The sequence below is a fragment of the Triticum dicoccoides genome, chromosome 1A (assembly GCF_002162155.2).
Source record: "Triticum dicoccoides isolate Atlit2015 ecotype Zavitan chromosome 1A, WEW_v2.0, whole genome shotgun sequence".
NCBI lineage: Eukaryota > Viridiplantae > Streptophyta > Magnoliopsida > Poales > Poaceae > Triticum > Triticum dicoccoides.
In genome coordinates, this window is record NC_041380.1 from 517,992,120 (window position 1) to 518,008,441 (window position 16,322).

The 16,322-nt window shown below is 45.2% G+C and overlaps 2 protein-coding genes across 2 annotated transcripts; both read left to right on the forward strand.

Annotated features, from left to right (window-relative positions):
• The first annotated feature begins 1,329 nt into the window (after positions 1-1,329).
• LOC119284940 (transcription elongation factor SPT6 homolog) lies at positions 1,330-9,436 on the forward strand. The gene is made up of 17 exons (XM_037564128.1): positions 1,330-1,726; positions 1,837-1,947; positions 2,228-2,363; positions 2,444-2,531; positions 2,625-2,763; positions 2,857-2,992; positions 3,096-3,357; positions 3,442-3,630; positions 3,706-3,816; positions 3,910-4,296; positions 4,442-4,552; positions 4,648-5,442; positions 5,912-6,053; positions 6,133-7,283; positions 7,381-7,590; positions 7,734-8,190; positions 8,757-9,436. Exons 1-17 carry the CDS (start codon positions 1,696-1,698, stop codon positions 9,191-9,193), a joined length of 4,893 nt encoding a protein of 1,630 aa, XP_037420025.1. The 5' UTR covers positions 1,330-1,695; the 3' UTR covers positions 9,194-9,436.
• Positions 9,437-13,618: 4,182 nt separating this feature from the next.
• On the forward strand, positions 13,619-14,269 carry LOC119314383 (RING-H2 finger protein ATL63-like). Its single transcript, XM_037589127.1, has one exon. The coding sequence runs from the start codon at positions 13,619-13,621 to the stop codon at positions 14,267-14,269; it is 651 nt and encodes a 216-aa protein (XP_037445024.1).
• Positions 14,270-16,322: the final 2,053 nt, after the last annotated feature.

A 16,322-nucleotide genomic window follows, 5' to 3' on the forward strand; every position in this document is an offset into this window, starting at 1 on the left:
AGCAACCATAGACTTATTCATCATATAAAGATCTCTAATGCCTAGACCACCTTGATGCATAGGTTTGCAAATATCATCCCAAGCCCTAAAGCAGATAGGTTTGGAAGCATTATCCTTATCAATACCTGTCCACCAGAACTTTCTAATTATGGAAGTGAGTTTATTAATGGTGGATTTACTTAAAAGGATATTAGACATGTAATACACAGGAAGGGAAGCAAAAACAGATTTAATAAGAGTGAGTCTTCCTGCATGAGACAACCTGTTAGCCTTATAGCAATTAAGTTTAGCTCTAAACTTATCAATAATAAAATTATAAGCTGCAGGTCTATTTTTACCAGGTAAAATAAGAGGATGGCCAAGATGAGTAGTATTACAATCCATATTAGGAGCAGGAAAGATATTCTTAATTTGGTTCCTCAAATTATCATCAGTATTTTTACTAAAAAGTATGGCAGATTTATTCCAATTAGGAGTTTGACCAGAAACAGCACAAAACTGATTAATAATCATATTGGCATCATTATTATCTGCTCTGCCACAGACAATCAGGTCGTCCGCAAACATGAGAGAGTGGATAGGGGGGCAACCTGGGCCTAATTGGATACTGCTGAAATGATTGGCATTTAAAGCCTCCTGCATTGAAAGCGACAATTCATTGACTGCAAGAATAAAAAGATACGGTGACAGGGGACAACCTTGTCGAATGCCTCGGGATCCCTTAAAACTGCCAAACGGTTGCCCATTAATGTTAACAGAAAAGGTGGCAGAGGAGATACATTCCATGATTAAATCTATGAAATGACAATGCAGCCCTTTTTGGAACAACGCCCTTCTGATAAAGCACCATTCAATTCTGTCAAAAGCTTTGGCCAAATCTATTTTAAGCATAAAGGCTTTGTGCTTCAAGGATTTAAGCAGAAAGGAGTGAGACAACTGATGCTTAGTTGCTCTCATTGTATCCACTAAAGAAATTAAAAAAATGATATATATTTGAAGGACTTCACTCGATTCATTTAGTCATCAGTTTGATTTATTTTCCTGTATTTCGGCCGTAGCAACGCACGAGCATTCTATTAGTATTGACAGTGTTGTACTGGGCTGGTAACAAATGCATTTTGGGTGCGATCATCTATCCAACCAAAAGTTGACCCGAACATCACCACTAGACCCTGTGAAAAGAACGATGTCACAATAATACCCTCGCGGGAAGCAAAGCAGAAACCTACTCGCAGATATTACAGTGGTATCAAATAAATACAGGGGCCGTATTGAAAACAAACTACCCCCAAATCCATTCTCATTACTTAACCGACCCCTCCCCAATCGCAGCACACTCTCCACCGCCCCACCTCCAAGCCCCCGGCGACGAAAGCCCCGCCTCGACCTCGCCGCCGCACCAGCCCACGGTTCGCGGCTACCCGGCCGCCGCCGGATTCGCCTCCTCGCCGGCGGGTGAAGTCGGTCGACCCTCGGCTCAGGCGCTTCGCATCGCCCGCCCCCTCGGCGTCGGCTCGGGCACGGGCCGCTCTCCCCTTCCTCGAAACCCTAGATTCCGCCGCCCCGCGCGCGGTGCGATCGTGCGGCTCGCGGCCTCCCGCGATGCCCATATAAGGAGCGCACCCCCCTCCCCCGAGGCTCTCGATACAACCGCTCTCGCGCTCTAGGGTTTGCGCCGCCGCCGCCTCGAGGACAATGGGACGCACGGTGGTTTCCGACGACGAAGGTACGCGATTTCGTTGCTGATTCCTGCGGTTTCGCGTGTTTTGGTGCCCTCGGCGGCGGTTTGTGCGCGTTTTCTGATGGGAAAAGCTCGTGCTTCTGTTCGAACCCTAGAGGACGACTTCATCGAGGCCGAGGAAGAGGACGAGCCGCGGCCGTCACGGAGGGCCAGGGATGATGTCGACGAGCAGGACGACGATGAGGAGGAGGAGGACGACGATGAAGGTTAGTTTCTCCTAACGATCTCTCCATCAGGTTTGCTCGCGCGAGCGATTTTGTGGCTTGATTTATCCTTTCCTCTCGATTGGAATGCTTTTATGTGCTGTGCGGTACTGTGCTTCGGGCGTTCTCTTGCTTGATTTTTTATTTCAGTTGTTCTTGTTGTCTATTACGATGTTTTGGTATCGATTCCAGTTTGCAGCAGTTGCCTTTTTCTAGTTGAATCGCCTGTGATTGTGGTTTCGAGCTAGTACAGCAATAACGGGATGACCTTGTTTATGAGCAGATGAGGGACAAAATGAGTACGAGAAGGATGGCTTCATAGTGGATGATGCGGATGAAGACGAGGAGGAGGAGGAAGAGGAGGCAAGAGCTAGTGATGATGAAAGACGCAAGAAGAAAAAGAAAAGAAAGAAGAAGAGGTAGTTGCTTTTTATGCCTCTCATGAAACAGAGTATGTCTTCTTCTTTGTGAGTTTCTAAACTACAAGAGATGTGGCCAGAGAAACGGAGGATTTCGAGCTTGATGAGGATGACTACATGTTGCTCCAGGATAATAACATTACCGGCATCACTCGTCCGAAGCCTCCTGTATGTTTGAAGATAATCTTTGTGTCTGTTTCGGACTCCCATGAGTTTTTGCAGGCTTCTCAGTAATGTTCCTTTTCATTTTTCCTACGGCAGGAAAACAAGTTTAAGCGGTTGAAGAAGGCAGGACGGGAATCTGAAATGGATGGGCGTTCTGGCTTCTCTGATCATGACGGAGCAGGAAAAAGCCGGACTGCTGAGGAGACAGTTCGTAGCTCCTTGTTTGGTAATGAAGGTACGTGCTTCTGAATCCTTTTCACGTTGCTTGTTTTCCAATGCTGGAAGTTTCCTGTCTAATTTTTAATTCGCTGCAATATCATTTGCTCAGAACCGTTTGAGGAAGATTTTGTCGAGGAGGATCAGCAGGTAGATGAAGATGAGGTTGGTGAAGATGATATGGATGATGAAATGGGCGATTTCATTGTGGACGAAGAGGAAATCGATGTGAATGGCCAAGTTGTGAAGTATGCTCTTATGTTCTGTATTGTGTGTTAATGGTTCTCTATCCATGTGAAATTATTCAGACCTTATATTTGTATTAATTGCACACATGCTTTTGTACTGCAGAAGGAAGAAGGTTAAAAGAAAGCCTCTGCGACAAGCTGCAGGTGTATCATCATCTGCGCTACAAGAGGCCCATGATATATTTGGGGATGTTGATGAGCTATTAGCACTAAGAAAGCAAGAGCTTGAGAGGGATGCTATTAATTCTGGCGAGTTGAGAGGAAACAGGCTTGAAGATGAGTTTGAACCATTTATTCTTGCAGAAAAGTATATGACACCAAAGGACGAGCAGATAAAAGAAACTGATATACCTGAGAGGATCCAGGTAAGTTACCAGTTAGACACGTTGGAAGTCTGTCTTGATTTTGGTTTGTAATGCATATCTGATTCATAATTGCTTCTCCCTCAGCTGTCTGAAGAGTTAACTGGCCATCCTATAGATGGCGAGGCAAATAGAGAGGAAGAAAGTGTATGGATACACAACCAACTAACGGGGGATGGGTTTCTGTCCCTTTTTAGCAATGAGCAAGTGAACAGGGAGATTGATCAGAGCGACATCGTGAATGTCTTGAACATGCTACATACCCACAAATTTGAAGTACGAAAAACTATAGGATCTTGTTGCATAATTTCTTATGTTTGATCTGCTGACGTGGTTATTGTTGCCTGTTAGGTTCCATTCATTGCAATGTACAGGAAGGAAAGTTGCCTGAGTCTGTTAAAAGATAATGATTCCAATGAACAAGCAAATGAAGAAGAAAAACGTAAAATGAAGTGGCATAAGGTAACTGTTCAGTGTCCACTACTAGACAGGTGTTAGTCTCCCTTAATTATCAAGATTTTACAATTGCTGACACAGTTCGTCTGTTGTTTGTAGCTGCTTTGGGCTGTTCAGACCTTAGACAGAAAGTGGCTTCTTCTTCAGAAGCGCAAGGTTGCTTTGCAGGTTTACTATGAGAGAAGATATGATGACGAGAAACGAAGAATAGATGATGTTACAAGACAGGCACTTAATCGACAACTCTATAACTCTATCAGTGAGGCACTGAGGGATGCAAAATCAGAGAAAGAAGTGGAGGATGTTGACGCGAAATTCAATTTACATTTCCCTCCTGGCGAAGTTGAAGAAGTAGGTCAATTTAAGCGGCCAAAAAGGAAATCCTTGTACAGTATTTGTCATAAGGCAGGGTTGTGGGAGGTTGCTAACCAATTTGGTCGGAGTGCTGAGCAATTAGGCCAGCATCTAACTTTAACGAGGATACCTGTAAGTGATCTAATCTCACACTTTGCATTATCATTCTATGGAAGGATACTGCATATGCAACCTATCCTTGATCTGCATATGACATTCTGTGCCCTGGCTAAATCTATTGTACCCGTGACACCTTATCTGCTTCTGCTGCTTTCAGGAAGCGGGTGAGCTTGACAGTGGAAAAGATTCTCCTGAAGATGTTGCTGCAAATTTCACATGCGCAATGTTTGAAACGCCACAAGATGTTCTTCGGGGTGCTAGACACATGGTACCATCATCTTACAAATTTAACAAGTCCTCATAGGAAGCTAGGCTATTCATTTCATCTGACCTGATCCAGTTTCATTTATTTTATCTTATCAGGCAGCAGTTGAGATCGGTTGTGAGCCCATTGTAAAAAAGCATATCAGGTTTATCTTCATGAATAAAGCAGTTGTATCAACAAAGCCCACACCTGAGGGTCATTTGGTCATAGATCCTTACCATCAATTATCAGGTGTGAAGTGGCTGCATGAGAAACCACTAAACAAGTTTGGAGATGCTCAGTGGCTTCTTATTCAGAAAGCAGAGGAAGAAAAACTTCTCAAGGTTACCATAACATTGCCAGAGGATGCAAAGAAAGCGCTCATGTCTGAGGCTCGTGAGAATTACTTAAGTGACTGTGTCAGCAAGTCTGCACAATTGTGGGATGAGCAACGGAAGATGATACTGGATGATGCCTTCTTGAATTTTCTACTTCCATCAATGGAGAAGGAAGCTCGATCACTGTTGACAGCAAAAGCCAAAAGTTTTCTGTCTATGGAATATGGGAAACAGTTCTGGGACAAGGTTTCTGTTGGTCCTTGGAAGAAGAAGGATGCGGACAAGAAGGATTCGGACATTGATCTGGATGATGAATCAGAGTTACGAGTAATGGCCTGCTGCTGGGGTCCTGGGAAGCCAGCAACCACATTTGTAATGCTAGACTCATCAGGAGAATTGGTTGATGTTCTGTATGCTGGTTCTATTAGTCTTAGATCTCAAGGTGTTGCTGAGCAGCAGCGGAAGAGGAATGATCAGCAGAGGGTTCTGAAGTTCATGACCGACCATTCGCCACATGTTGTGTGTGTAGGAGCTTCAAATTTGAATTGCAGACAACTCAAGGATGATATTTATGAGGTATAATTTATCTTATTTGTTTGCAAGTGAATTATGGCTGGTATTGTTTCTGTTCATAAGTATACGCTTGATGTTGTTCTCCTTTCATCTGTTCGTTATTTCGACTGGCATAATGTATCACCAAGTCCGGTCACGACCATTGATCAGTTATTGCTGCCAATGCAGAAATTATTATCGTTGATTTTCTTTTGTCAATTGCATGGTAGCCTATTTTTCTCCTATTGTGATAAGTAGAGACAAAGATGCCATCACGTGTTCTGCTAGGGGATTCCTTGGGTTTGCAGTTCCTTTTTAATGCTTACTGGTGTTCTTCCATCATACATAAAAATTCTGGCAGTTGTTACTGGCTGGGTGCTGGCTCCAGTATTTCTATCCACATGAATATTTCCTGTTCTTCTGTTCTGTTTCTTGTTTGGCATGGATGTGGCATTGTATAGTGTCAATAAAATAATCTGTTTGCTTTGTATAGGTTATTTTCAAAATGGTGGAAGACCACCCAAGAGATGTGAACCCACAAATGGAAAATTTCAGCATTGTCTATGGTGATGAATCTGTGCCTCGCTTGTACGAGAACTCTCGAATATCTTCAGATCAGCTGCCTGCCCAGTCAGGTATGGTACAACGTGTTGATTTACTGTTTGCTCTTTTGGTCACGAACCTTTCTAAATATGTACTTATAATTATGTATAGCTATCGTGAAGCGTGCTGTGGCGCTTGGTCGGTACTTGCAAAATCCTTTGGCGATGGTTGCAACACTCTGTGGACCCGGGAAAGAGATATTGTCATGGAAACTACACCCGCTTGAACAGTTCCTTACTCCTGATGAGAAGTATGAAGTTGTTGAGCAAGTAATGGTCGATGCAACAAATCAGATTGGTTTTGATGTTAATCTTGCTGCTAGCCATGAGTGGCATTTTTCCACTTTGCAGTTTGTTGCTGGTCTGGGACCGCGCAAAGCTTCAGCTTTGCAGAAGGAGTTGGTAAGAGAGGGATCCATTTTTAGTCGCAAGGAGCTGGTGAAACCCTTAGGCAGGAAAGTATTCATGAATGCGTCTGGGTTTTTACGCGTCCGACGAAGTGGTGCTGCTGCAGCTAGTGCCCAGATCATTGATCTTCTTGAGGATACAAGGATCCATCCTGAATCATATGCGTTGGCGAAGAATTTGGCCAAGGATGTCTGTGCTGAGGATGGACCTGAAGCGAATGAGATGGATGATGATGAGCAAGAGATGGCAATTGAGCATGTGAGAGAGAAGCAGGAACAGCTTGAACGTCTTGACATAGATGAATACAGCAGAAGCATCGGAGATGATAAGAGAGAAACATTGCTTGACATAAAGTTGGAGCTAAAGTGTGGTTTCTCTGATCGGAGGACCCCTTATGCCGAGCCAAGTCCAGATGAGGAGTTCTGGTTGCTTTCTGGTGAAACTGAGGACAACATATCAGATGGAAGGATTGTTCAAGTAACTGTTCGGCATATACAAGATAACCGAATAGTTTGCACCTTTGATTCTGGATTGAAAGCCATAGTTATGGGAGACAACTATTCTGATGATGGCTTTGATCTAGAATCACTGCAGTTACATGAGGGCGATGTATTAACTGGCAAAATTAAGAATGTGAACAAAAATAGGTTCATAGTTTACCTAACATGCAAGAGCAGTGAAATGAAGAGATGGCCACTCTCGAGAAATAACCATGATCCATACAACCGTGAACAAAACATGGTTCCTACCCAGGATGAGAAGGCTCGGAAACAGAAGGAAGCAAAGAAACATTTCAAGCCCCGGATGATCGTTCATCCTCACTTTCAGAATTTGACGGCGGAAGAGGCAATGCAGGTGTGTTGTCCTGTTGAATAGATCTGTTATGCCCCTTCAGTTTCTTTAACATCTTTCCCTTTCTGTAATAGTATCTGATCTTAACTTGTTGAAACAGTTCTTGGGGGACAAAGAGCCTGGCGAGAAAGTCATTCGGCCTAGTTCTAGGGGCCCGTCATTTCTAACGCTTACCCTGAAGATATTTGATGGTGTCTTTGCACACAAGGAGATCACTGAAAGTGGGAAGGATCATAAAGATATTACCAGTTTGCTTCGACTCGGAAAAACACTGACCATTGGTGATGAAACTTTCGAAGATCTTGATGAGGTTGGTTTGCATACAAGATGATTTCCATAGAAATATTTCTGTTGACATCAGTTTGCTGCAATTCCATTTCTGTTATAGCAGTCAAGATTGGCATTTGTTTTAATTTTTGGTAAATGTATGTTTCTTTCTTTAAAAATGTGCAGGTAATAGACAGATATGTGGATCCATTGGTAGGCCACCTGAAAAGCATGCTCTCTTATCGCAAATTCAGGAAAGGGTTAAAAGGCGAAGTTGATGATATGTTGAGGGCTGAGAAATCAGAGAATCCTATGAGAATAGTCTATTGTTTTGGCATATCTCATGAACATCCAGGCACCTTCATATTATCTTACATCAGGAGTACAAACCCGCATCATGAGTATGTTGGGTTATACCCAAAGGGCTTCAGATTCCGGAAGAAAGATTTTGACAGCATTGATCGCCTTGTGTCATATTTTCAAAAACATATTGACAAACCACCACCTGATGCTGGCCCTTCAATGCGAAATGTTGCGGCAATGGTACCTATGAAAAATTCAGCTTGGGGTTCTGGTGGCGCGAATGACGGAAGGAGGGGAGATGGTGATAATGATAGGGACAGACCTTTTTCTGGAAGATCAGGTCAGTCCTTGAATGTGTTTGCATTTTGCAATACTTGGTTATCAAGCACATCTGCATTCAATTGTGTCGTCATTGTTACCACTAACATTTGCTTGCATAGTGTATCTTCGTGTCGATGACCTGTCCTCATTTTCTTACTGGAATTATTGGAACCATATTATGGCTAGTTTCGTTGAAGTCTTGTTAGTACCCACAAAGCAACTGTTTTAAAGGAATTACTGGAACCGCATTATATGGCTAGTTTCATATAAGTTTTGTTGATTCTGATGAAGTAACTGTTTTGAACTTTGTGTCACGGAAAATAATCTGATGTCCCCTGTTCTCAGTGGTTTTCAAACCTACCCTGTATTAGTTTTGCTGGTCTTGTTCTTGTTCTGTCTCCCGTGTTTGTTGATCACCATCATCGCTTCATAGAGTTGTCACTAAGATCCTGCCCAAAAAAAAATGTTGAAAGGATGTTCTGGCGGGCGTGGAAAATAATCTGATGTAACCTGTTCTCAGTGGGAAATAATCTGATGTAACCTGTATGCTATCAATCTTAATTTGTCATTTCTTCTCCTAAGCAGGAGGCAGGTTTGATTCAAGGAACAGTTCTGGCGGCCGTGGACGTGGGCGTGGTCGGGGTCGAGGTAACTTTGGCAGTGATGGTGATGGTGGCGGTGGTGGAGGATGGACTGATAACATAGGCAGTGGGGGAGGTGCGTGGGGCACTGGCGGAGGATCTGGAGGCGGGGATGCTGGATGGGGTGGTGGGGGCGACAGCAACCGTGGCGGCAGTGGGGATGGAGTCTGGGGCGCACCTGCTGCCACTGACGGTGGCACTGGAGGCTGGGGTACACCTGCTGCTGCTGCTGCTGCCACTACTGACGGTGGCGCCGGAGGCTGGGGAGCAGCCACTACACCTGGTGCTGCTGGTGACGACTCAGGATGGGGCAGCGCCAAGAAGGCCGTCCCAGCTCAGGACTCCGGAGGTGGGTGGGGGTCTGGCGGTGGGGGCTGGTGAAGGATCTTTGCTTTGCAGCATAAACCATAAACTAGCTACCGTAGAACTATCAAGTGGAAACTTGTTTTTATGTTTGAACCCTGTTATGCTTCTGCCTAGTGCTGTCGATGGGTGAAAGTTGGCACTGTTTTGCGACTTGGTAATCTGCTAGTTGCTGCTGCTGGTCTTGTTACATTCTGGACGGCCTTATGTTTCAATGCATGTACAGTTTCTAGACATTTGGTATCTCGGTTCTTGGTAGTTTCTCGGTGCTCCTATGATTGATGTCTATGTTTAATTACGCTTGTCATCGTGTTAGTTTGCTAGTTTTATGAATGTGCATGCTCCATTTTTCTGATTGGGTATAGCTCAAGGTCAAATTGCCTATAACATGTAGAACCGCAGTTGTAGCTTCAGATAAATAATTTACTAGTACATCACAAGTTTGAGCTTACATGGTAATCTGCTAGCTGCCGCCGCTGGTCTTTATATTCTGGACGGCCTTATTTTCCAATGCATGTGCAGTTTCCAGACATTTGGTATCTTGGTTATCGGTAGTCTCTCGGTATTCCTGTGATTAATAGTACTAGTTTATATGCATGTGCATGCTCCGTTTTTCTGCTTGGATTTAGGATTTCCTGATGCTGTACTCAAACAGCCGGCTACACAAAATGCAATGTGCGCTGTACTCAAACAGCCGGCTACACAATATGCAATGCCCGCCTATAACATGTACAACCGCACCTGTAGCGGGATGAAAACCTCTGGAAGATGAATTTTCATGTGTCTGCATTCATGCCCGCCTATAATATGCGACGTAGAAGCAGTTATCGTTATGTGTCGGCGCACGAGCCTTGCAGTTTGGTTCGACGTCGGAGCATCCGGGCCTCGCCTGAACTCGATCAAGAGGGCTTCGAAACCGTGCCCGGGATATATATACAAAAAGGACATTTCTCTCAAAAATAGCACTCTCTCCGTTCCTAAATATAAGGCTTTCTTTGGTTTGTACGATTTTTGTAGGAATTCTATAGGATAGGATTTGCAAAGAAAAAATTCATTTGAAGCCCTTTAACTTGTAGGAATGGATTCCTATTTCTATATATAGGATAGGAATCAACCCTTCACATTTTGAAGGAAAAAAATTAACCTAGACTCAATGAAAAAAATCCTATCCTATACTTTAAATGATATCTCTTTCTCTATAGGAATTGACATACATGTCTTCTCACTTCCTATGATTTTCTTATTTCTATAAAATTTCTATCTTATGAATCAAAGAAGGCTTAAGTTTTTTTTATAGATTCCACTACAAACTACATACGGATGTATATAGACATATTTTAAAGTGTTCATTCATTCATTTTGCTTTTTATGTAGTCTATAGTAAAATATCTAAAAAGACTTATATTTAGAAATGAAGGGAGTATATACGTATCTATCAGGACATACCTCGCATCTCAGGAATTGGTCGGAACCTGAAGCCATGCCGTGGACGTGCCGCTCGGGCTCGTTGCACTCTAATGGCACATCCCAGCTCGTCCAAGTTTGTTCCAGAATTCGTCGTATCTCAGGAAATAGTATCAGGAATTTGTTGCTAAAAATTATGTACAAAGGGGAGCCATGGTTGGTGTTCGTGAACCTCAAACCAAACACATAAATATTTATCTATTCTACATTTGGATCCTAAAAAAGAGAGCACAGATGATGTCAGAGAGACCAAATCATCGTCACCTGCCCAGCACCCCACAATTTTAAAAAAAAATTCCCAGCAGCGATCATCACACAAACAACCAGAGGTGGAGGACGATTTTTTTTTTAAGGTGTGGCGAACTCTTAAGATTTTTTTAATGCGAAACCATAATAGTCAATACACGTTAATATTTTCATGTGATCCCTAATAGAATAATAACCAAATACAATGAAAATATAAACATATTTAAATAGAAAAACAATCTAATACATATTGATCACAGAAACAAAACAATCTAATACATATTGATAATGAAGCTTTCAATAGCATCTAGAAGACCAAGGCAATGACAGTGCCCAACAATTTAATAAAAGCTTTGCATTTTTCGAATAATATGTTCGTACATGCCTATATTTATGTTTTTTTTTTGCAGAAAATGCCTACATTTATGTTAATACACTTTTAATAAATGTTCGTGCATTTCCACCAAAAACAGAAAACAAACACAATGGAAAAAAGGTAATACGTGAGAAAAGAAATAAAACCAATGAAAAAGACGGAACTAAAACGGATAAAAAAAAGGAAAATCTCTACATGAGCTGCCTTACAGGATACAGCGGAGTAGCAAAGCGTTATAGCAGTCGAGGGAGGATGTCTCAGCTATTAGAGATGTCGACTAGGTCGAAAGGTTAATCATGGTGGAGCTACAAGACTACAAACCATGACAGAAATCAGTACCAAGGTGGAGCTACGAGACTACAAACCATGGCAGAACCCCATGTTTGATGCATGTGCGTTCATGCTTGCTCTCGAGTGTGAGGGCTTTGCGTGTCCCGTACGTGTGCGGCGTGCGTTTCGGATCTTGCCGACTTGGCCCAGCTGTGTCTGCGTGGGGCGTGGCCCATTATCCAGTCTAGCGAACGACAACCAACATCGTGGCCCAACTGCGTTTGTGTGCTAATGATTTTTCCCGCGATGGCTGTGACTTGCTTAGTAGCGTACGTATAAAAGAATTTCTGTAGCGATTCAAGGTATGGCGGCGGCCAGACCTTGCCCACTGGGGTCCTCCGCCAGTGCAAACAACAACACTGACCAATATTTAAAATATGTGGTTACCAAACTCAAAATTCAAATAAGAAAAGGATGCACTAACTAATATTTAAATCAATCGCAGATTTCCGGCAAAAAAAGAAACAAAAGAAAGGCCAGTGATAGGCGCCGGCGCACCGGTGCAACTTTCGGCCAGACATGTCTGGCAGCCATCTGGTCTGGCGACTCCATTGAACCAGATCCGCCTCGTGTCCAGCAAAAAAGAGAAGAAAAAGAACACCACTGGCTTGAAGCACCACCAGATCTGCCCGTGCCCAAACTCGAAGCACCGCCGCTCGCCGTTGCCGTGGCAGAAAAAAAAGGCTCTCGGATGCACCAAAGAAATGGCGGCCGCCGGTTCTAGCAATGGCGGGGGCTCCGATTCCAGCATCCGTCGCAACATCATTGGTGCATAGAAAAACGTCATGTGCATCAATGGCTCGCCATTACAACCTTTTCGTCGCCGATCTCTAGTTGAAGCTTTTGAAATATATGGTTGGAGCTTTTGTGTTAATGATTATAACTTTTTGCGTTTTGCTGTCGCCGGTTGAAGCTTTCTATATCGCCGGCCGAAGCTTGTTTTCTAGCCGGTTGCAGCTTTTTCCATCGCCGGTTGTAGCTTCCGCGGTTGCGCGACCCTCGATTCCCATCGTCTCCGCTTGAAGCTTTCGACAATGCCGGTTGTAACATTATCGATCGTCGGCTGTAGCTTCTAGTGTTGCGCATCGGCCGACCCACTTTCATCGTCTCTGGTCGTAGCTTTTCTCGTCGCTGGTTGTAGCTTTTCTCGTCGCCGGTTGCAACATCGGTCATCTCTAGTCGTAGCTTTTCTCGTTGCCGGTTGCAACATCGTCATTCTCTGCTCGTAGCTTTTCTTGTTGCCGGTCGTAACTTTTATCGTCGCCGATTGCAACATTGTTGTCTTTGGTCGTAGCTTTGGCATCGGATGCGGCGGAGCGGGGGAAAGAGGTTTGTGGAGGAGGTGGCGTGGGAGACGGCGGCCAGCTCGCCAGAGGAGAAAACATGTGATGAATGGGTAGGGGATCTGCCCCATCCTGACGGGAAGGGGAGGCCGGCGAGGCGGCGACTCCATGATTGCTGCAGATGAGATCCAACGGGAGAGGCACGCCGGCTTGGAGGAAGAGCCCGGATCTGATCGGAGACGCTCGGCGAGGGGGTGGACGAAGGCCGCAGTCGCCATGAACGAAGCTGCGATGCTTTTTTTCAAAAAAAAAAGAAAAAAAAGGAGAGGAATACGCGACAAGGCGCCGGCCGAGTGTTCCGCCGGCGCGCCGAGCCCAAACGTTTTCCTAAAAGAAAAGTCGATCGCAATCCCTGCATCATTCTAAATGTTTAAGGTCGCCCTACAAACGCTGCCGACCATATTAAGATATGCACACATATTTACATACCCACATACACGAGACGCCATATCAAAAATTCAAAATACGCCAAACCAATCGTACTACAGGACATCAACTTCATCGGATGGTTTGCTCATTGGCTCGTGGCTTGCTTCGTCCGTACGCAACGAAATTCTCGGGCAAAGACTTTCGAGGCATCCCCGCGACACATCGAAATTGCGTGCCCAGGCCAGTGAATTGCCACTGATTGAACAAGCGTAGCAGGCTGTGGCTCAGCTAGGTAGCCAGTTCAAGCTCACGGACATGGCCATGGACTGCTTCTCCCGCGCGTACGGGCTGGCCATCGTCAACGCCGTCTGCATCGGCGGCACGGCCATGATCCTCTACGCGCTCGTCAACCTGGCGCGGAAGCCCGACCGCAGCAGGGGCTCCATCATCGTGCTCACCGTCTTCCTCCTCTTCTGGGTCGGCGTCGGCGCCAGCGTCTACACGGCCTTCTACGGCGCCCTCTTCCCGTGGTCGGCGCTGCGCCGGTGCCTGGCCTCCGCCCGCGGAGCGCTGCTGCGCCACCTCCGCCGTACGGGCCGGCTTCTTTGCCTGCCGTTCCGGTCCAGGCTACGGCGCCGAAGCGGCAGCAGCGCTCTGCCGCAGTTTCTGGACCAAATACAGCAGAGTCACATGCCCGCGCTGGCCAGGGAGCCGCCGGCGAATGGCGGCGCGCGGTCGGCGACGGCGCATGACATCCTGGCGTACGAGCAGCCGGAGCTAGGCGGCGGCCCGTCGGAGTGTGCGGTCTGCCTCGGGGAGGTGGAGAAGGGGGAGACGGTGAAGCGGCTGCCGGCGTGCCTGCACATGTTCCACCAGCAGTGCATCGACCCGTGGCTGCACGAGCACTCCACGTGCCCGGTCTGCCGGTGCATCGTCTTGGCGCCATTGCCGGCCCCAATGTTATGAGCGACAAGGATGATGAGAGACAGCTGAGCGCACAACTCAAACCCGTTGTTCCAGGGTCTCCCGGAACGGGCAATGGCGGCGCATCTTGGGTCGTGGCCTTTCCAGAGCTTGCCGCGGGGGATGCTGAGACGGTGACCCTGGTGTGGCTTCTTGTTCGGCTCCGAGCGGAGTTAGTTTCCTGTTGGGTTTTGGTAGTCAGTATTTTGCTGCGTGTTCAAGGAATTCTCTTGCCCCGCCCTATGTTTTTGTGAAGTTGGAGATATAAAAGAGGTCCCTTGGCACGAGACAGATGTTCGGTTGCAAGGGCATGGTCGGTGAAGGATTGATTGGTGCCTTTCTCCTACAAGGTTCGTCGACTGATTGGGGGTTGTCTACTGGTTTGCGCAGGTGGTCAACTGTTTGGCAATGGGCCAACATGGATTCATTGATGGTCAAAGTCGCTGGCTTCTGGAGGAGTGATGATGATGACGTTTGAGGACAATCTCAACAACCTGTGTGTATTCATATGGGTAGGGATGTCTGCCGAGTTGCCCTCTATGGACTGTTGTAATGTTTTCGCCCTTTTATTGGCTAATTAACCGAGCAACTCTATACCTTCTTAATTAATAAGACGAGGCAAACTTTTTTCCATGGTTTTTAAATAAAACCCCATGAATTTACATTGGTGTTAATTAATACGCTACGACATACGAAATGTGGCTTCTTTCATCAGAAACATGTAACCGCGCATTGTTTTCATATCATAACAATCTAGCAAGGTGTTTGATTAGAAAAATGGGTAACACAAACCGCAACATAGCCATGGAACACCGGTAATGAAATTGGAGTGGGAAAACTGGAATCGATTTGTTTCTTGGAGGTAAAGGTATGCAAATACAATATCACAGCTGGTCAAAACAACATTGTCTAGACGTTGCAACTCTCAAGCACGATAAGTGACGAGGGATTCTACATGGATCCTAACAGTTATACTAGAGGGATTACATGGAATTTGTAGTCGAGGGAACATCATGTCAGGATACCAGCGGGTATAGATTATATAGAATACATAAAACAGGGACACATTATATATCTAGGCTCAGGCCTCCAACATGGATAAAAGCCCTACTTCATGCATTGATTCTTCTTTTATATGTATGGAGAATATAGAGGATTACAATGTTGAGGGGTACTCAACGAGTTCGGATGATTATGGTGGTGATTTTGGCGAGAAGAGCCAAAAAACTTCTCCGTGATGTAGGCTAATCTAGAGGAGTGGATGCTACTCAACGGTGCCTTGGTGCATTTACATAGCTCAGGTTATGGAAGACTCCAAGTCAGCATGATGGCATACCAGGATAGAAGCCAGGCGTGGTATTAGTTTACAACACATTTTGTCATTTCACAATTTCCTTTTGTCATTTGCCATGTGTCGTAGAGTGTTTTCCTAATATGTAGTGTACGGTGATCTTCTTCGTAGGCCCTGGCACTTATCTTTGGGTTGATGTCTTGTCCTTGGGCTTTAGTGGGGGAGGGGCATTGGAGTAATGATGAAGCCAAACCCATATGGTTTGCCCGAGTCGCCCCATGAGTGTTTGATGTTCCTGATTTTTGGTTATGGTTGATGACTGCACCATATCTATAATCTTTCTTCTGAGCACTTCTTCATTGTCGAGCGACAACTTGCTGTCATTCAAGATGAGCTTGTTCATGGTCACCCATGTGAGAAGATTCTCGGTCATTGCGGGCATTAACATCTTAGGATAGACGGGAAGCAGGTAGATCATGTAGTTGGATATCGTCGTGAACTCTCTTATACGAGAGTTGTGCTTTAGTAGTGAAAGTTTTTTTAGGTGAAAGCTTATGCCTAACTTTATAGATAAAGTCGTACCACACCAAACACGAGTTCATACAAACCGTCAAACAACCCCCATGGGCCAAGTACAAGACAAGAATCAGTTTAAGGGCTGACACAACAGCAATAACACATCATAAAGACACGCATGCCACTACCTACGAGCAAAATAGAATAGAGCTTCGACCGGGAGAGCACCAATGCATCCCTAGGACACCG

Coding starts and splice junctions, on each gene's coding strand:
- LOC119284940 (XM_037564128.1), top strand. CDS start 1,696: ATGGGACGCACGGTGGTTTCCGACGACGAAG. Junction 2,364..2,443: donor AAGAAAAGAAAGAAGAAGAG/GTAGTTGCTTTT, acceptor AGATGTGGCCAG/AGAAACGGAGGATTTCGAGC. Junction 2,532..2,624: donor TCACTCGTCCGAAGCCTCCT/GTATGTTTGAAG, acceptor TTCCTACGGCAG/GAAAACAAGTTTAAGCGGTT.
- LOC119314383 (XM_037589127.1), top strand. CDS start 13,619: ATGGCCATGGACTGCTTCTCCCGCGCGTACGGGCTGGCCATCGTCAAC.